Genomic DNA, 21,919 nt, shown 5'->3' with positions numbered 1-21,919 from the left:
GCGTGGAGCTCCGCTTTCGAACATCTTGCGAAGAAACTGTATCAACACTGTGGATGGAGGGAAAAGGACAAAACAAGTCAAACATCAGTTCACAGGGACGACACAGAAATCTGGGTTTACTTTATATCACTGCACAGCATAAACTGTATATTCAGTAGAGGAAGTGCTCAGTTCCTATTCTGGAGAGAGAAGAACAAAACCATGTCATCAATAACTAGTAGGAATATTTCTTAATTATAGGTTTTAAACATATCATTTGTTTTTGCAAAATTTACATGAAGTGTCAATATACTTTGGAATGCAACAGAACGACCCCTGTGGTGCAATAGTGGATTATCATTTCTACTGTCAAACCATGCGAGCATCAGGTTGGTCTGGTGGAGTTAATCTTGACTAATTTGAGACACCGGTTGACTGTCGGCCCACCAATCCATACAAATGTATCATATTTTGTAAAGCGTTCGTAGATTTTGTTTGTGAAAAAAAAACTTTCATGTAAACAGTGATGCAAAACATAAAGCTTGGAGCTTACAGAAAACTGAAATACTCAAGTGAAGTAAGTTACCCTATAGTTTAAAAAATATTTTCAATTGTCTTGAAAAAAATCTTGTATCTGACCAGTGTTTTCTTGAAAGATTGAGAGAGCTATTCGTGGCACTCGTTTAGTAGAAGTACAGACAGACAGAAAAGCACCGCACCAAAAGGAGAACAAACAACCAATCTAAATTTAGGGTTTGTTTGATTTTTGCAAGTCATTGCTGGAACAATGTGGAAGTACCGGGATGTGATGTTTTGGTCAAAGGTCATTTCTCTTGACTTTTATCTACCAAGTGAGATGTTCCGAGACAAATCCAAAGAAGGAATTCATGAGTAAATACTTGTCATATGTTGGAGAAGGTGGGTTAATCTTAAGGGGCTGATCTCCTATTTACAGTAAACAGAGGCTGTTTGTTGCACCAAATGAAAATGCACAGTTCTGTACTTTATGCCCACTAGTGACTAATTTTTCTAAAATCTCTCTCTCTCCCCCTCCCTCTCTCAGAGACCTCTGACGCCAGGGGAAACAAACGCCATATTATGCTGGTGGGCCGACCTCTTAAAATAGCCACAGTTTAGCTCCAGTTAAGACCACTCACCTGATTCAAAGGCCCTTAAATTCCTGCTTCAATTTCCACATTATACAGTAGCTCGTTGATGTGTACAGGAAACACCAAAGAACACACATACACACACACGCACACACACACATACACACAGACAGAAAACTTTGAATTTCATGTCTTTTTTCTGCTCAGATAAGTAAACGTCTTCAGACTGTGGCGTTTTTAGTAGCGCAGGGTGTTGTGCAAGGCGGCACTCAAGTGTGTAATCTGGATTTAACAATGCAATAATTCTATTACGGCAGCTGCAATCAGTATCAAGAGAGCAGCAAGCCAGACGCTTATTGAAAACAGTTGTTGGTTTTATAGCACAGTTAAATATCCCAAAATAGTCTGTCTTAAAATTTCGCTGTAGCTGTGCGTGTGTGTGTGTGTGTGTGTGTGTGTGTGTGTGTGTGTGTGTGTGTGTGTGTGTGTGTGTGTGTGCGTGCGTGCGTGTGCTCATCAGTTCAGTAGTGTTCATATTAATTGTTGTGTGTGTTGTTTGGTGTCAGCTCTCCATTAGTGCCGGGTCACACGAGCCATGAGTGACTGTTAGGAAATGTCCATCACCCGTCAATAGCAGGTCAGTGACCTTTGACACCTAAGGTCATCAGTGGGTCAACTGTTCATTTGAGAGCCTTTCTTGGACATGCAATCCCACAGTATCTATACGGGGGTTATTTACAGTCGCGGTGGCCTTGGTGGGCCACATCTACATTCCCAATCATTACTTTTAACCTGTCCTCGTCCTAACAGGGACCAGTTTTTACAAATTACAAACCCTTGTCTTATTGGAATGCCATACATCTGGATGACAGCAAATTGTCCTTCATACCATGTGAGGAGGATGAATTACCCTCAGGATAAGTTAACCATAGCCAGACCATGTAATAGTATGTAATAGTTGTGGTTATTTTTAGAAATTTATTAGAGATCTTTTCAAACACATTGGATGTTGATATGTGCAACACTGTAGTTATATAACAAATACCCCCATTAAACATCTAATTGTGGTTGCATTGTGCCTATCAGTTACCACAGTCAGGAGACAGTACTGAAGGTCTTTTCTGAGTGCACTTGTGCGCATGTCAAAGAAAAATAGTGATTACTAAAGGAAAGACACAGCCGGTTCAACAAGGTTATTCAACTTTTGTTGTTTTCGGTTGGTCGGTTGTATGAGTGTCGGCATGTACTGTATGTGTATTGTCAAGGAACATCACGTCATCCAGTCTAACGTCAGCTGTTCGGACGATTGAGACAGCAGGTTAGGTCTTGAGGGGTCAGACAGTCATGGCAGGACACAGCTGGGATTAGCCAACTTGCTTCCAATGTCTCTCCGGGACACAGATGCACTGTGGAGTTTGAACTGCTGGTCGAGGCCTGAAGAGTGTCTGGAACAGTTCCGTGCCTGTGCAGGGGGCTTGATTTAATTGCTTTACTGAACTTCACAAGGATAATAAAACAAGTGTTGTTGTTTTTTTATGTGGCAGAAAATTTGATGAAGCTCTAAAGTTCTGCAGTTCACAAGTGTTAGTGTATAATTTTGAAGCAGCTATAACCATTGACTATTGGCTATAGAGTCTTTCAGCTCATTGTTTTGGTTGCACTGTCTGCAGGGTTTTCTGCTTTGGCTCCTTCTCTCTGCCCTCTTTTTCCCCCAGCAAAATAATTATGGAAATAATATGGAAGGAAATTAAAAAAAACACCTGCCCAGCTCCCAATGGCAGAAGACAGACAAAGTTAATAACTAGCTGGTGAATATACTGGAGAATTTGGCAACTAAAAGTTTAATCATCAGAAAATTAAAGAAATAATCAACAGAACAAAAGAAAAGGGAATTTTACAAGACAATGTTGTAAATTGTTGCTGCTGACAACTTCCAAATATCATTTTGATGTACAGTATGTCACTGAATATGTTTACAGCTTGTTTCTGCTGCCCCCATGTGGCAAAAATGTAGTTACTGCAGGTTTAATTGAATCATTTTCTCTATGATCTTAATTGGGTCCCTGATGGATTATTAGTAAAACTGAAGGCAATAATCATAATTTTTTAAATAAACACATTCCTGCCCATGACAGAGATCTCATTCTTCTAGGCTCGTCGTGGTTACACAGCAACGGCAAGGAGCCATCTGAGATTAACCATGACTCACCAACTATCTGAAGAGATTCACAGGTCACTGGGTTCTCAAACCCATGGGACCACATCAAAACACGTCGGCCAAGAACAGAGATTAAAGCTTTAATCATGCTCACAGGCCAACTCTCAGCGATGGCGCTTCGAGACTTAGTCTCCTGAGTGTGATGGTGTTCATGATGGTGGATTTGCTCTGTGAATTGATTTTGATGTAAAGTCAGTTTTCATTTTAACATCCACAAATCCTTAAACAGGGCACGACATGTCAGACTAGTCAAAATATCTTCTATTAAAAACATAAAATAATTAATCGGTAGGATAAAGTGTGTTTCCACAGGAGATGTCTGACAGATTGTCTGTCTTCAAACACTTTTGCACAACAATACTCTGTGGCCACTTAACTCGACAATTACATCACAAAGATTTATTATCATTAACAATAAACATTACTTTCTGCTGGAAACCCTTTAACTTTTATAACGTTCACACAGTTAAAAGAGTTGTGTTCCTATAGGTGAATTCAAAAATGTTTGTCTTCACTCTTCTCTGTTTGTTTTCTTACAACGGCCCTGTCAGTTTTCTCAGAGAAGAATAGTCAGTGACAGGCTCATTAAACACTGCTCTCTGTTGGGAAGGTGGCTGGAGCATCAAAAGACGTGAATTTGAAATGCTGAGCCATTACTACAACTTTGAGTTAGGAGAAAACATGTGCTTCAGAGTTGACCCCTACTGTAATTTAGTACAGTAGACAAACCATTCAGTAGCTAGAAGGAGTCTTATCCTCAGTTTGATACTTCCACAGGGATATTTATCATGTAATTAAAACTGCTTAAGCCCAATTCAGGTTCACAACAAGGTAATTGTCTGTCACGCCTCATTAATTTTGCACAGCAGTCCTAAAATAGATTGGATGTGTCTTGGCATACACATCTCCTTTATGTTTGGTAACAAGCTGCCAGGCAACATCACGCAGCTACCCAGCTGCTATTTCCCATGCCACCCTATAAATGAGCCAGGAACAAAACATTCGGACGATTAAAGATAAGTAAAGTAGCTAATATCGTTGGTTGAAATATTACTTCTTTGTAAATAGTATGCATTGTATCTGCTAATGTCTCTGTGTTTATTTCCTGCGGGTGTGCATGACAGCACAAGCTTGGCTGAAAGAGAAGATAATTAGCTTCCTTACACGAGAGGTGTTTTCATGAGCTCCTTTGGAATAAGGCTAAGCTGTTCCGCTGTACAAGAAGAGTCATTTAAAGGGCGGGAGAATGTGCTGCGTCAATGAGGACACACAAACAAATAGACATACCCGCCGGGCTAAAAAAGGAAATGTCATGACAGAGCTTGTGTGTGCAAGTGTGTTTATGTGTCTGCTTGTGTGTTTACATGAGAGACAGAAGCACGTGGCCTTTTCTAAGTTTCCCAATCCTCTCTGCATATGTTTTGTCTAAAACCACCACACGGCTTAAACCGTGTATTCCAAGAAAGATTAAGAATATAGTTTTTAAAAGAATCTTGGCCAAGAAAAAAAAACATATATGAGAACCAAAGATTAATAAAATTACAAATATAACGTAGATAGTCAAGTCCTTTTGAAAACACCCACAATTGAGGGTACTCAATGAAAAAAAAGTAGCTTCTTTCAATAACCATCCTTTCTTGACAGAAACACTTACATTACACCATCAAAAACAGGCTGTATGTACAATGCTCAAAACATTTGCAGTAAACTGATTTGATTGATCAGGATGGACTTTACGACCCCTGAGAGAGAATCTTCTCTATCTGCGTGCAGGTATCACCTCCATATGGAGGTCAAAGGTCAAGATCTGCAACTGAAGAGCCACCCTCGAGCCGTTAGGGGTTTGAGGTCTTGCTCAACGACACTTGACCCTGGACTCGCCATCTATCGAGACATTTCTCACTGACGTATGTCAACAAGGCCTGTTTTTCCCAAGATTGCAACAGCACAATTAATTCCCTCTATATCATTTAAAAAATATATTTTTTCAACAGACTGCACACATTTTCACTCTCAGCCTGAGATCCTAAACAATCTACTGTCCTGACTCTGACATTTATGGAGTGATTCTTTAGACCTCGTTCCCCTGAGGAAACTGTCACAGAGATGAACATAGAAGCATCTGTAGATCACACATGAGGCCACTTGGTATTTGCTCTCATTTGATACAGGTATGATACTGTCAGGTTACAGTCTAAGAGACAAAACAGTAACTCCTCAAGGGACAAACTCACTGCATGGACACACATGAGCACACACACACACACACACAGGAGCATGCACGCTAGTATCAAGCTTAAAAATGTGTAAAAGACCTGTGGATATGTCCCTCACTCCTTCTCATCCATCTCTTCGGTAGCACAGACATTCAGCTCTTTGTTGTTGGCTGTGAGAGATGGTAACAAGAGCCTCCTGAGGAGACGGCAGTGAAACAGACACATAATGGAGTCACTGTGTGTGTGTGTGTGTGTGTGTGTGTGTGTGTGTGTGTGTGTGTGTGTGTGTGCGTGTGCGTGTGTGTGTGTGTGTGTGTCTGTCCTTGTAACTCCTGACTCCTCTCTGCCCTGTGGCTGGAAACCTGATTAAAAAAAAGAAGGGGGGCAGACAAGGGCAAACAAGGGCATTTCTCCGCACAAAAGGCTTCTGACAACCACATCGATGTATGTTATGTTAGTAAATTTCCAACCACTGGTCGAGTTCGTCTTCATCGCCGTAGGTGTTGGGAGCTCCCAGTATATTTCCATATATTTTTTCTCCGTAAAGACATCTCCACCTCTAAAGCGCCCGGTAAATCTAGAGTGACACAACTGTAACCTCGACTGACTGGGTCACAACTCTGAGTCTGACGAGCAGGCCGACTTGCCTGAGCTGAGCCGGGGAGAATCAGCAGGAAAAGAAGAATAAAAACTTCTGTACAATACTTCTTGCCAGGTGTAGAGAGATAAACGACACACCTCAGGAGTGGGACATTGTTTAAAAAAAATTTAAAAAATTCAAACAACTCCTCCAAAGCATCTCTTTGGCCCTTACAGTTGCCCAAAACATTGCCCCAAGCATCAAACCTTTGATGAACTAATAATTAACTAATCATTTTAAGTTAACTTTCAGGAAAGAAAGTGTAAAGTTGAAATAACTATTGCCCTACATTATATCCTTTACCATGTGACACTGCTTTGGCAGGTTTCAGTCAGGTCACCTACTGCAAAGTATGCCCATTTGAACGTGTGAGAAAATGGCTGCAATCGATGCTGACATCTAGTGCATGAAAAAGGTATTTGTTCTTTTTATACTAAGACAGAAATCTTCAATATTCTTCACTGTACTTTTCACAAAGTTACGAGAGGAGACACAAAAAAATCTGCCTGTTTCTTTGAGGATCTTAATGATTTATTTATGAATACAGAGTAATTCAAACATAAAACAAATACAAAGAGTTCAAAAGTTCAAAGATGCTTTATCACACATTTACTGTATAATGCTTCAGGTCACCAAGAGCAAACCTAAAGTATAATGCAAACACAACTTAAATTAACTCAGTATATATATGAAATATCAAATTGCAGACTATTTCAGAGCTCTCGTACTGTTTATATACATCTATGCAAATCATTTACACAACACATAATACTAAAGAAGAAAGATAGATAGATAGATAGATAGATAGATAGATGTACTTTATTGATCCCGAACTAGGGAATAATCAAAAATCTGTGGTCATATGATTAGGGTGAATATTCCCAAACATACAAACATTCTTCTTTAAAGTGGTGTTTGAGACATTTTATGCCATTGTACCACAATGATGATTAACAGTCAATCAACATGATAAACGAGCTAAGAATGAAAGACTGGTTACATAGTGACAATATATAATAATTATGTTTTTTACAAAGTCACTCTCCTGTTGTCTTTGCATCCATCCATTAGAATCCACTGGATCAAATGATGTAAATAAACCACTTCTCGTCACACTATTACCTGTCTCCATTTCAGGGTCATCGACCCCTCTCATATGTAAGTATAAGCTGGTCTAAAAAAGACCAGACTACCATAAGAGGATCTGTGAGGGATCACTGTATCAACGCACTTGCCTTGTGACCTTTCTACACGCTAATCTTTTCTTATATATTCAAGCTGTGGTCTCAACCACAGCGATTACGACATAATCATCTTTTTACAATCACAGTTTCACTGCCAATTTTCATTCCTCGTCGGTGATACATTCATATGCTGTCAAAGTTGGGTTTCTTTTCCATTACAAATCATTGTGCACGACAGATGTACAGCAAAAAGGATATCTAGCTATGTTAAGAGACCATACTGGTCATTCATCTACAAACATGTTGTCTGACAGTGGTGTGCAACTGGGAGACATCCGGGTGGATTCACCTGTTGGTACAGGTGGTATCCAGGGTGGCTGTCCTGGTTCCTCTGCCTGACAACGACACAGCAGCTCCGTGTGTCAATCCAGCCGGATGTCGCCCAGTCCAGCTCACAAAAAAAGCTGGTAGCACTCCATGCTGTGTCCTACTAATCTCATTCAGCATCAAAGTGATATGTACAAGTTGTATATATATATTTATATATATATATACACACACAAAAAGTGCAAAGAAGCATTGTTCACATATCAAAGGTCAAACATTTCTCATGCTTCTGTTTGAAGAGTATTTTCTCTTTGCATTTTCACGGTGTTGAATGCAACCAGACAGATTGAAAGCAATGTCGTATTCTCTCCTCTGGTATAAGGAGTGAGATAAGGTGAAATCCAAAACTCATACTGTCAACTCCAGAACCAAGAATTCAACTGGAAATATAAATGCCTTGAGTCTCTGATTTGAAGCTGCTTCTGATGCAATATCTCTCTCTCTTTTTCTCCAGTTCTGTCTTTTACAATCTTACCAAAGAAATCCAAAAAGAGCAAACAGATCACGACATCACAACACCGACCTGTCCCCCGAAAGGGGAGGGGACCGAGGGGCTCTGTGTTACTTCATGGATAAGTAATGGTGATTCCAATATTTTTGGAAGATTTCTTGAAGTTCAGTTTAGCTGCAGTGTCTTTATGGACCACTGGTGTATTTGAAAAATACTTTTGTCTAACTATTCAGCCTGTGAATCAATTTTCAGACAGAATACTCCCATGATAAGGCATTAGACGTCGGGAACACGCTGTGGTTCAAGCATAACATCAACCACGTTCAGCAGGAACATCAAAAGCTGCCCTTCTGTTTTACTGCATATTAGTCACATACAAGAAACGCCACAATGCTTTAAAGGAGAGGTAGTTTTCAACAGGGAGATATATCTTAACTGCTGTAGCGAACCCTTAAGGCAAAAATCTCAAGCGTCTCCAACAACAAAATCACAATAAATCAAAAACAGGGTTGACATTAAGCTTGAACCACACATTAGGGATTATTAACAGGGATGCAAAGAGAAAAACAAAAACAGAAGCATAGAACTTGGTTTTATTACTTCCCTCAGCTCTGCTCTTCTTCCCATGTTGCTGTTAAATAATTAGTTTTGACATTTTGGGAAACAATATGACTGCTAATAAGCTTAAAGCTTTGAATCAGGGAGAAGGAGCTGGCCTGAGCTTGAATAAAGGTTAAAAAAAAAAAAAAATCATGTATGTGTGTGTGTGTGTGTGTCCCATCTCAATCCATCTCATCTGAGCAGGTGACTCGACGGCTTGCAGTGCAGCGTGAGTTGACGGGAGCTGTAGCCGGACATGCCAATCCCCATGAAACCCAGCAGGATGGCCATGCGCGGCATTGCGGGACCCACCCGGCTCTGCAGCACAGTCTGGGCTGCCTGAGTCTGAAAGAGATAGCAGGGGTCACCACCACCACCACCACCACCACTCATGTAGCCACGACAACCGCGACCAGGCATGATCATCACCAGGGGCGAGGTTGACCAAGGCACAGGGTCAGCGTTGTTCCTCCTCGCTCTGGCTGCAGTTGAGTCCTTTAAAAGGCGACCCTGATCAAACGCCTGTTTCATACCAGCGATGGTCTTAGCATAGGGGAAGAGTCGCACTAGAATCTCCATTTTTATCAAGTTTTCGATACTTATTCAACCAACTCATACAGTCCTCTGCCGGTTTGGAGACCCATCAGAGTTTTGAGCCAATCCCAGACATGTCCTAAGATCAGATATAAATTCAGTTATTTTCTTCACTGTTGAGTTCAAAATCCACTGAGAAGCACAGGTTTCATATATTTGTGATTTTAAATGTGTGTTGTTCTTTGTATATCCACTAAACCTGAGTGGAAGAGTGAAAACTGAATTTTCCCATGATTAATAAATAATTTAAAACCCCATTAGAATATCTGAAATATGCACTCATGTTATCTCCTCATTTTTGTAATCGTGACCTGTTTTGTCTCACAGCGAGAATGATCTAATATGAACCCTGATGAGTGGAGAGGGAGGTAATTAGGTTTGACACTGTCCATTTTACAAAACAAACACCAGCCATACTGTACACTGCAGTATCCAGCCGCAGGTCTGTGGAATACGCAACAGACTGCTTGTGAAACATGTCATCTCATGCCATTTCTCAGGAGATCCAATTAGAGGGCCTTTACCTGACCCAGGGAGCTGAGGCATCTCTGATTCAAATCCTTTCAAAGACAGGCTGTAATCCTCTTTTCTAAATCCCAACATGACTCATGCACACACAAATGGAGAACTGTACGTGTACAGTGATTAGCCTGTGGTGTCAGTTTAAAATGAGCTTTCAAAGATACAAAGCGATAATTCAAGACGCATCAAATTTATATTTATGTCGACCCTCTGAGAAGATGGTTTTCCTCAAACACTTGATCTATAATGCACATCAAAAGAAATCTTTACGTTTGGGTTATTTTTTAAATATACACACTTCTGCTCTGTTACTTGTAATGCAACACCAACTTTTTGATGACCAAGACTAATCATTGATCTATCTGAAGATGAAAATCTAAGATCTAAAGCATCTTACGCACCTGGAGGTATCTAATATATCCAGGGGTCAGTCGAGGGATGCGAAAAAACATTGTTGTTGTTCTCTCCAGCGCTTCACAGCTGAGACCAGAAAAAAAACCTTCAGCAACCAGCCCTCAAGACGTTCTGCTAGGCAACTTTATCCCCGCGAATCCCGGTGGCCCCTCTCCTGTTGTGTATCTTTTGCCTCAGTCCTCTCCACTGGGCTCAGTGTGGAAGCAGCAACAGGTCTCCCGTGAGTTTTTGAAGACACTCTCCCCACTCCCTCGCTCAGACAAACCCAACACACACCGTCGCTGTGATGAGCTCCCTTAAGGGGATCCAGTCCCTATAGGTTGTATATAAAGCCTTGGCTTCATTGCGTAAGCAGGTCACATGGTGTTGGACTGTGTTTGTGAGTGGGTCTTTGTGAGTTCGTGCATATGTGTCAGCGGGAGATTAGCAGATCCACTGGAGTTGTTGTGGATTAATAAACCTGTGAGGGATGTTCCAAATCCAGAGGCCACCATTATTTAAAGAAGAGACACATAACCCCATCAAAGGATGACGAAGCAACGCTGTGCGTTGATGACGTCTGCAATCAGGTTCAATTAAAAGGCAAATTGCATTTCGACAGTGGTGTCTACAAGTCAAACAATAGGCAAATGTTCACAACGTGTCTACAAATATAAACCCATTTTTGACAATATCAAATCAACCTATAGCTGTTATGAACTTATTCCTCCTCAGGGTCACGGCTGCAGTCTGTCAGGCCACCACTCCATCAGTCAGTCTGGGAGAACTAATACACGCTCACAGTCACATTCATATCTATAAAACCTTCAACTCAACTGACCTAGATGTTTTATTTTTATTGTTCACGAATTTATTCATCTTTGTGTAACCAGGTGACCTCCATTCATCAACTTTTCAAGGATGCCCATGTAAAAGAAGCATCTCAAAATAATAAGAATTTTAATAAATAAACTACCAACAGTAAAATAGTAAATTATTTTCAGTACAAAAACACTAGAAAGGTCATAAGAAGAGCGAATACTGCTGCCAAAGCAAATGAATACTATGTCTGTCTAGCTCTCATAAAAATCAAAATAAAAGGAAAAAGGAAGAGATTTGATCATCTACACACATTTGTACAAATTTATAGATTGAAACACCATATGTTTGTTTTTGTTTTTTAATCAGTATTCATACATACCTCCTTAAAACTTAATAATAATGTTGACAAAATGTAAAAACATGATAATTTCAGAAAAATGAAGCAAACTCAAAGTGACCCACTTCTGGAGGGTGAAGGGGGTGATACTGTAGCTGTGCCTTTTATTGACACAATTGTGTTATAATCATGAAGGCAAACTAAAGATATGTCAGTGAAGACATCTCCGGTGTCCTTTTGATGTAAGGCTTGAATTCAGCAATACAGATTACGATAATTTCGGACGCTATTCTGAAATCTTATCCAGGAATTAATGCGAGGATGCAGAGCTTTGCCGCTTCCTCGGGTTATCTCTGTGGTGTCACGAAAAACGGAACTGACGCAGATTCTTCCAAGAAGGATTTGACAGACCCATCAATGATGGCATGCAATGCACTGAGAGGTTTCAAACTGTATTATTAGAAGAGCGGTCACTGAAAACGTTGTACCCTAGCAATATCTACTGTACATTGCTCAACACTCTAATTTTGAAAATACACAAAACAAAAAATTAAAATGTTTTTTGAAAATGTATTTTTCATTCACTGTGCAGACAGGTTGGTACCACAAAGGTCGTCCTGACATGTTCCTGAGTGTTTTTTGGGTTTTTTTTCCACAAAAGGTCTATTTACCTAAATCATTGTAAAACGCTTCTGGAAAAAACAGCCTTGTAATTGTTTTGAGGGACAGCTCAGGATCACTTAACTCACATGCCAAGAACGGATTAGCCCAATCTGAGACACATGCAAGACTGGTAACTCTTATAAATCTCCGGTGTAACGCACCTGGTGAAGCAGGGGCCCAACCTGTCAGGTGGAGGAGAGTCCTTGTATTGTTATTGTTTGGAGTACAGAAATCCATTATCTAGATGAAAAAAATCATGCTATGACTGAACTTTCAAAGTGTTTTCTTTTTATTTCAACAACAACAAAATGAAAAAATAGCAGTATCAAACAGTATTGATATCGATTAATAAATGTATTAAATTATATATATATTTTTTTTTAAAGGACAGGCACTTTTCTAGACAGTCGTTGTGCGTCATCGCCGCGTGTCATCAGAAGTCGAAGGACCCCTGACAGCTCTAAAAACAGAACGCGGGGTTTCCTCGTAAATCAAAGCCAAACGGGAACATTTCGACAAATGTGCGGAACTAACGCTCCGCCGGCGCTGATGCAGAAGAGAGAAGATTTCCCCTGAGCTGGTGAAAAAAGTCGCGGACTTAACGCAGGAAGCTAACGGCTAACAGCGGCTACAGCTGCGCAGTTTCGTTTCACAGGAAACTCCCACACCGACTCGGAGCAGCCCGGTCTGTTTACTTCACCTGGAGGGGCTGACCTGCTGCTCGCCACAAGAGGTAAACACTAATATTTGCTGCGAGTTTGACAGATTGTGAGACGTGTAGCAGTTGGAGCATGAAGTTGTGGCAACTTTGAAAGAACAACACCTTGTTATGATCACCAGCCACAACTTAACCCCACTAATAAATGTCATGGTAATACACGGGATGCGCCAACAGGGGCTGCAGATGAACAAGTGTCTGTTTGTTTGTTTATTTATTATTATTATTTTTTTGTATGCCTGTGCTACATGAGCCTGGCGTAGACAATGCGTAATATTCCGGAACCTCTCTTTCCAAATTCGAGTTCCATGAGGCGTTACTTACCAACGGACGCAGACCACGATCCCCTCCGGACGCAATTGGACTGGCGTACAACCAGTGAGAGCGACGAATCACGTGACGTCTGTTGAGCGACGCGAAAATGTCAACAGACTACTAAGGCGCGCAAAGATGAGATGCCCTGCGATGATGACTCCACGATGTCTGTGAACGGGTGTGGCCGTTTGTGTGGGAGAAAATTTCGGGTGCTTTTGGTCAAATGGTCGTTCATCAGCGACAGCCTCGTTTGTTTACAAAAGTCGCTTCTCTCTGCGTCATTGGTATAAATCCCGCCCATTATCACATAACGGGTTGTGATTGGACCAGGAGGTTTTGTGCCACTGCCAAAGGCAGCCTGATATTGTCCACCTGCTGTATTTCAGCCACAATGAAGAGAAGAGCCGAAGCAACATCAGCACCACTGAAGGAGACAAAGATCAGCCGGGATGACAGCAGCTCAGATGAGGAGTCACAACTGTCCAGACAAGGTAGACATGTTTATTTACGCGCTCTAATCATAGTGTGGCAAGGTTTTGTGGAATGCATACTGTTTGTGCAATTCCAGTAATGGCAGCTTGCAGAAAGGACAACCCGCGTTGTCTCTGGTACCTTTCTGCAAAATGCTTTCTTTGTCCTGATGTGAAGATAGCGAGACTTATGCTAGCACATGATGCTAAAACACAATGGGCCCTCTGGTGGAGAGGAGCTGTACTACGGATGAGTGGATTGAGCTGCTCAGCCTCACGGAGATCGGATATCAGATAAAATCACCTCACTACGAGCTAAACTTTACACCCTCAAAAATTGAATCAAAGATCATTAAAAACTCTGCTGGATCTGGAGGCGAGGTCAAGATGATCTTGTTAATCTGCCAGAGGGGGTGTGGCGAGGGGAGGACGCCTGGGCATTCCAGCAAAACTGGTTACTGGAGTTTCTGAACTTGGCACTGCTTCGAGCTGCTGTGACGCTGGGGAAAGCACACTGGGTTACTTAGAAAAATACATCTTACACCACTGCACCCGGGAGTCTTATCTTGAAATTCCTAAATTAAAAGCATCGGAGGGGCGGTGCACAGGAGGTAGAGTTGGTCGTCCACCAACCAGAAGGTCGGCTGTTCAATCCCCGCTTTCCCCAGTTCACAATGCCGAAGTATCCTTGGGCATTGGGCATTGAGAACGTTCTTACAAGATTGTTATGTCGCGAGTAATTGTTGAAATTGTTGAATAAGGTTATAATCACAATATGTGTTTGTGTGGTTTAATGCTATCTTGTGGTTTTGTACTGTCCAGACTCGAGCCAAAATGAGTCCCTCAGTGACCAGGAGGATCACAGACCAAGCTTCTCCATGCCCTCCATATCGTCTTTTGATGGACCAGACGCAGACACCCCCGCAGAGGACGCCGCCTCCAAGTTCTCCATGTACAACAGTGTGTCACAGAAGCTCATGGTAATGTATTAAAATCCTCACTGACACACACGGTGGACTCTCTATTTTTAATGTGTATTGATTGATTTCGCTAAATAGTTATAAGAGATATTTGAGTTTTCCCCCACTGTCTTTTCCTAATTTCCTCGTCTGTTACCTCTTCCACCTTCAGGCAAGGATGGGTTTCCGTGAGGGTGAGGGTCTGGGGAAGTTTGGCCAGGGACGCAAGGAAATTGTGGAGGCCTCCAACCAGCGAGGTCGAAGGGGTCTCGGTCTCACACTGCAGGGCTTTCAGGGGGAGCTCAGCGTCGACTGGCGTGATGAATCCGAGGTACACAGTAGCACATTTTTGGAAAAGTGCTGTGATTTTAGTTTAAAAAAATACCATGTGAGAATCAAGCAGCTGTCGTTGGTACCTCCATTTTTCTCTCCATTGTCTCTTTTTCTGTTCATCTGTCCAGCCCAGTGCTGTAGAGAAGGTAGACTGGTTCCCTGAATGCACCACAGAGATCCCAGATGCTGATGAGCTGAGGGACTGGATGATTCTGGGACAGGTAAAAAACAACAACAACAAAAACCATGAACAATCAATCATATATATGAGTAATATGTGCGTAGTGTTAACTCCTGCACACACTATGATACGTGCACATTTTGGTGTTGATGTCTTGTTTTGACTGCTAACAGAGGAAACTGAAGATTGAGGATGAGACAGAGTTTTGCACTGAAGATCTTCTGCACACGGTTCTAAGGTGCAAGGTGAGTTGTAATGGAAATCACTTGCTGCTCACTTCGATTTTATTTAAATATCAATTTTATTTTATAACAGTCTGCTCCCTTGTGCAGCATCCACATGTCATTAAGGTTCTGAGTCATGTTGTGTTTTGTTTTCCCACTGAGGTACGCGGGCCCTTTTTTTTTCTTTTTGTAACTTCTCTGTCTGTCTGATGTTTAGTCAGTGTTTGATGACCTGGAGGGCGAGGAGATGAGGAGAGCTCGCACTCGCTCCAACGCTTACGAGACGATCAGAGGAGGCGTCTTCCTCAACAGGTCAGTGACCTTTAGGGGGAATATGTTGGATACAGTCACATTGTATGGATTATATTGTATATGTTCTTGCTATTGTGTTGTTTATTTTTAATTTAGCTTAATTGCTTTTGCACATATTGGAAAAATAGGAGTTACATGGAGGATGGTCGCTTCTGCATGATGGTGAAAATGACAAAATATATTTAGAAGATATTCTGTATTGTGCAGTTGTTATTATTTCGGCACTTAATTCATCTTCCTAGTACATAATGCCAGTTAACTTTCAATCAGTGGTTTAATATGCTGCCGAGTGCCAGTTCCTTAAATACAATGACTAATTGTTGTATGTGCTTTTTGACTTTAGAGCAGCTATGAAAATGGCGAACCTCGACCACTGTTTCGACCATATGTTCACCAACCCAAAGGATTCAAAAGGGGTGAGTGGGTCAAAGACACTTTTGTTATGTGATGTTCTGAACTTTAGTTTGGTCAGACTACACAGGTTCAATCAAAGAGATGGTGAAAGCGGCTGGTGTCTCTGCCCACTCTCTCCCTACGTAGGCGCCTCTGACAAAGGACCGTGAGGGTGAGCTTCTGTACTTTGGGGATGTCTGTGCGGGTCCTGGAGGCTTTTCGGAGTACATCCTGTGGAGGAGACACTGGCACGCCAAGGGCTTTGGTATGACCCTGAAAGGACCCTGCGACTTCAAACTAGAAGATTTCTACGCGGCATCGAGTGAGCTGTTTGAGCCGTACTACGGTAGGTTAACAAAACATGCACGTCGTCACACCCAGGAGACGTCTGACGCCCGATGCATGATTCAGTGAAAGCTCGACCTCTGTGTATCCCAGGTGAGGGAGGGGTGGACGGAGATGGTGACATCACTCGGCCAGAAAACATGACGGCCTTTCGAAACTTTGTGCTTGAGAGCACGGAGAGAAGAGGACTGCACTTTCTCATGGCAGATGGGGTGAGACAGTTTGACTTTTTTTTTTTAACTGCAATGCAGCTACTACTCTGCTTTAAATATATAGACGTTTATATCGAACAGAGGATTAGCTCACAGTTTAGACCATGAGATATTTTTGTGGTCACTGTCAGATTTGGCAATCATAGTCATAAATTCTTACCGTGTTATGGCGGATATACACAACATACATTGCTCTCTGACAAAATCACTGTTTGCCGTCTTATACAACATGTGTGACATCACTGGAAACGAAGGGCTGTTGTTGCCACAGCATGTTGTGCGCCTATTGGTCAGAGTCACAGAGTTGACGAAACCCCTAGAGGATAGTAAAAAAGATGCTAGTCTTTCTGTTAGTACATCTGTTAGTACCATTTGTCGTCCATTACGACACAATACACAAGAATAAATGATCAGTTAGTTGAACCCGATGCCAATTGATCGTCTTCCAAACCCACCAAACACCCTACGTCTTCTGGGTTGGGCTATAACCCGGGCTGATATCATATAGTCTGACGCCGGCATCAAAGGTACAACAAGGAGATTTCTGCTGTTCATGGAGTTGTTTCCGTTTGCCGATTGAATCCGTTTTTGTTTGCTGACTGACTGTCCCTGTCTGTGGTAGGGTTTCTCTGTGGAAGGTCAGGAAAACATCCAGGAGATCCTGAGCAAACAGCTGCTTCTCTGTCAGTTCCTTACTGCCCTCTCGACACTCAGGACAGGTACGTGTGGGGAAATAGCCCCTGGGGTGTCTGAAAAGTCTTGATATACCTTTGTTATATACTCATGCTCTGTGTTTAGTACACCTGTACTCTGTATCAGTGTCCTCCTTTGTCTCCTGCAGGTGGCCACTTTGTGTGCAAGACCTTTGACCTCTTCACTCCCTTCAGTGTGGGTTTGGTTTACCTGCTCTACCTCTGCTTCGACAGGATCTCTCTCTTCAAACCTGTCACCAGCAGACCTGCCAACTCCGAAAGGTGGGTCTGTGTGAATGTGCCTCGTGCAAAAAAGATCTGTGGGTTTGATTCCTTATGCAGATGCATTTTTATTGGCTGGAGTATGACACTCTCCCCCTCTTTGTCGTTTGCAGGTACATAGTGTGCCGCGGTCTGAAGCCCGGTTCCGAGGCCGTCAGAGAATACATGTTCAGAGTCAACCTGAAGCTGAACCAGCTGAGGAACACGGAGAGGGACGTCACAGATGTGGTTCCGCTGAGCATCATCAAGGAAGACACGGATTTCTATCAGTTCATGGTCAACTCCAACGAGAGGTAGAGATCCATAGTATTCAGAGAGGGCCTTTTATCTTTTTAATTTCAAACGAGTGACTGACAGAATTTGAATTATCTCCCACCCGCAGACTCTGCGTTGTCCAGATCAAGGCCTTGGCCAAGATCCACGCTTTCGTCGTAGACCCGTAAGAAACCATTTCGTTGTCTCTGCTCCAGCATAGTCTCATGTGTGGGAAGCGTTTGTGTCTGGAACTAACTGTGATACTGTGTTCACATCTCCAGGGCCCTTTCGGAGCCGCGGCAGGCCAACATCAGGAAGGAGTGTCTGAAACTCTGGGGGGTGAGTGAGGAAACGGACATTGATGCTGGACTATAACGGTTCTAATACAAGTAATAGAGTTTTTGTTGTATAATACTGTTTCTGTGTCTATTTATTTACCACGTAACTTTTTTTGTTTGCAGGTCCCGGACAAGGCCAGGGTCACTCCTGTTTTCTCAGAACCAAAGTACAAATTTTCTGAACTAATCAAGGTCAGTTAATAAATCTGGGATTAATGAAACTGCTCTGGGAGGGGGGGTTGAACAATCTACACTTTGAACTTTACATACAGACAAAATAAATAAAAAGAATGTGTGCTGCAACCAAAGATTATTTTCATTATCAGTAAAACTTGTTGACTTCTTGATTAATCGATTAGTTGTTTGGTCCATAAAGAGTCATTACATGGTGAAAATATATCATTTTGTTTTGTCCACAGACTAAAGAAATTCAGTCTGCCATCATAGAGGAGCAAAGAAGCCAGAAAATATTGACATTTAAGAAGCTGAAATCAGAGACATAAACGTTAATTAATCGATTATCAAAATAGTTAAGGATTAATTTACTGGTCGATTACTAATCGATTGTTGCAGCTCTAAATGAACATCCTGTTTGGGCGGGCCTATGCTAACTAAATACATTCTAATAATTATAAACACTGTTATGAGTGGTGCTAATTTAAAATGTTCACATCCTCGATCCTCCTCCTGTTTGTTGCACCTCAGGGATCCGACATGGAGTCGTTCCAGTGCAAGCTCACGCCTCTCAACTCCACCACACTCGATAAGCTGCGTCATGTAATGGACCACAGGTGCATTGTGGGAGGTGGAGAGCAGATCTTTCTTCTAGCACTCGGGGTGAGTCTGAAGAGATACAATGGTAGATAAGTGGTTCAAACAGAGCTGACAGGCAGATCCATTTGACCCGTAGTGTCTTTATCCTCTGATGGTCGTGAGTGCCTGAGAGCCTTTACCATTTCTGTGCATTTTGAACCCGTCTTCGTCTTCTCAACCGTCCTCTCTGTTGTTTGTGCAGAAGTCTCAGATTTACACGTGGGACGGCAAGATGCCGGTGCGCTGGAGGAAACTGGAGAACTTCAAGCTGGAGCTGCCCAGAGACACGCTCCTCAGCGTGGAAATCGTCCAAGAGCTGAAGGGAGAGGTGAAAGGAGGGACCGTCAGAGTCTGTGTGATTGGCTCCCTTTTTGGGGGGTTATTGCTTAAATTATGACCTCATGTCTTTTGGGACAGTGCTGTGCACTCTTGTTGTCAGTTATGTTGTTACTTTGACCTTTTCCGACTCCAGCAGAGTTCATTCACCAAAGAGTCTGTGGCATCCTTTTTTTTTTCTTCTTCTCCAAAACATGATTTAGAGAATTAAAGCTATATATAGTCCACATTCTACCTGCTGCTTAAAGACGTGGTTTTACATTTAATGTGAATTTGGCCTTTAGGGAAAAGCTCAGCGAAGAATCAACGCAGTGCATGTAATGGACGCACTAATACTCAACGGCACCGATGTGAGAGATCAGCACTTCAACCAGCGGTAGGACGGCGTCACACTCTGTATTCTGTTTCAAACTTAGTAATTCAGTGAACTTTTCCTACCAGATTTCTATAATTCACTAAATGATTACCTTTGTATATCCAGGATCCGGATGGCTGAGAAGTTTGTGAAGGCGGTGGCCAAACCGAGCAGACCAGACATGAACCCTATCAGGTATCCATCAAAAGAAAATTCAACCAATTATTTTGAAAGCTGTTTTGTAATTTGTGTGCAGGAATCTTATCAATTTAAAAAAAGTTGAGTATCAGAAATGGAAATCTACATATGAAATATTGTTGAATTGATATATTTAAATGTAAATGTATCTTTTTTTCCTCCAAGAGTGAAGGAGGTCTACAGGTTGGAGGAAATGGAGAAAATCTTTGTCAGGTAAGGAAATGCAGGTCTCAACATTAGTCAACATCAACTATTAAGCATCAGGCTGAGATTCATATATTCATTTTCTTTAAACTGTTGAAGTCTTTCTCCTTTTCTTCATGGTCAAGATTGCGTTTGTAATCAATTTTTTTTTGAAAAAAGACATGTATTTTTTGTCTTTTTCTGTTTTTCCTCATCCAGACTGGAGATGAAGATAACAAAGAGTTCCGGAGGAGTCCCCCGTCTGTCTTACACCGGAAGAGACGACCGACACTTCCTCCCCACAGGCCTCTATATCATCAAGACCATCAGTGGTTTGTACAAGTGTTCCAACTACGTCAGAGCCTCAACAAAACCCGGGGAGGAAATAGCTTGGTTGATCATGTTTCAATGCCTTTAACAAACAATATAAAATAATATCTCTTCCTCCTCCATCTCCATCCGTTAGAGCCGTGGACGTTCGCGTACAGTAAGAACTCCAAGATGAAGTTCTTCTACAATAAGTTAACCAAGGAGTCCACCTACGTAATGCCGCCAAACTGTCCTGCTCCCTTCCAGTAAGCACTGTCCTCTGAAGTCATATTCAAACTTTAATTTAATTTATTCCCTGTTGTTTTGGTAGCCATAATAAATTAATGGTTGCTCTCTCTCTCTCTCTCTCTCTCTCTCTCTCTCTCTCTCTCTCTCTCTCCCTCTCTCAGCGTCTGCCACTCTGAGCGTCTCTTCTGGGCCTGGGTGGACGGGGTCATAGTTCACGATTCTCAGACCCGCGTGGATCATGGAAAATTGTCCAAAGACGACGTTCTGTCCTTCATCCACCAGAACTACCAGCCCTGAAACCTTCACGGAGCCCAGCAGCTTCACCAGCTTAAGACCTGAACACAGATCCATAGATCATGGCGAACATAGAGCACTCAGAAAATATACTGAACAGCTGAATGAAATTGTGTTTTTTATTGTTCATATCTGCTGTTTGACGGGTTTCAAAGTATTTTCAAGGTGATTGACGCTTAGAGGAATAATGACCAGGTTGTAACTGGGGGTTTCTTGAGCTGAAAGCAACGTGTCTTTCGCTGCTATTTTCTGGCAGTGACATCTGGACGTTTGACAAACCGCTCTCGTCTTCTGCCTTTTCCTCCGCCCTCGGCTCTCTGAATTGTAATGAATAAGACTCACCACACGGGGCAGCAGGAGGACAAAAAGTTGCTGCCGTTGTGTCCACATTGAATTGCATGTCCCTGTAGATCTGTTTTCTTTTGTCTGTTTTTTTTATTGGTTCCTAGTCCATGCTTGTGTGTATTTTTGCACACATCTCACTAACAATGATAGACTGGGTTACACATTTTTTAACTATGCATCCATGTGTACAAGCGCCTTCTTGCTTGCTTTTTCCAACATCTGACGAACTTCTGGTTTTCCCAGTCTCACAAATGCAGCAAACATCCATGTTCTCGATCATCCTCAGTCAGAGGTTGTAGCAGCTTCTCCTCCATCCATCCCTGACCTATCATGTGTGCTAAACACCTGGAAGGTGACTTAGTTTTTAAGCTTGTTTTTTCCTCTGGGACTTTGTTGTGATTGTGTCGGACTTTTGCCTGCCGACTGCGTTGTTCTGGCTTAGATGCTGCAAATGACTAGTATTTTTTATTTTTTTGCTTAAGTTTAGCTGTCAGCCATTTGATGTAAATAACGATATGAGGGAATAAATGGGAGATGCTCAACCCCAGAACATGCTCTCAACTTCCTGGTGAAATGTTTTTATTGATGAAAAGCACCATAAGGGCACAAGTAAAAATAATGCAGTAAATAATTTCATAATTTTACATATTGATGCAGGACCTAGTTTGTATGTTACATCAAAGGTGGTAATAT

The 21,919-nt window shown here is 42.0% G+C and overlaps 1 protein-coding gene across 1 annotated transcript; it reads left to right on the top strand.

Annotated features, from left to right (window-relative positions):
* Positions 1 to 12,553: 12,553 nt before the first annotated feature.
* On the top strand, positions 12,554 to 21,787 carry cmtr1 (cap methyltransferase 1). Its single transcript, XM_047328679.1, has 24 exons — positions 12,554 to 12,848; positions 13,535 to 13,639; positions 14,441 to 14,598; positions 14,750 to 14,908; positions 15,039 to 15,131; positions 15,265 to 15,336; positions 15,533 to 15,627; positions 15,971 to 16,043; positions 16,168 to 16,366; positions 16,459 to 16,577; positions 17,200 to 17,296; positions 17,419 to 17,551; positions 17,665 to 17,844; positions 17,934 to 17,990; positions 18,088 to 18,145; positions 18,268 to 18,336; positions 18,850 to 18,981; positions 19,160 to 19,285; positions 19,578 to 19,669; positions 19,775 to 19,843; positions 20,012 to 20,059; positions 20,249 to 20,361; positions 20,496 to 20,604; positions 20,749 to 21,787. Exons 2-24 carry the CDS (start codon positions 13,540 to 13,542, stop codon positions 20,882 to 20,884), a joined length of 2,487 nt encoding a protein of 828 aa, XP_047184635.1. The 5' UTR covers positions 12,554 to 12,848; positions 13,535 to 13,539; the 3' UTR covers positions 20,885 to 21,787.
* Positions 21,788 to 21,919: the final 132 nt, after the last annotated feature.

The sequence above is a fragment of the Scophthalmus maximus genome, chromosome 18 (assembly GCF_022379125.1).
Source record: "Scophthalmus maximus strain ysfricsl-2021 chromosome 18, ASM2237912v1, whole genome shotgun sequence".
Lineage (NCBI taxonomy): Eukaryota > Metazoa > Chordata > Actinopteri > Pleuronectiformes > Scophthalmidae > Scophthalmus > Scophthalmus maximus.
This window is presented reverse-complemented; position numbering and strand designations above follow the sequence as displayed.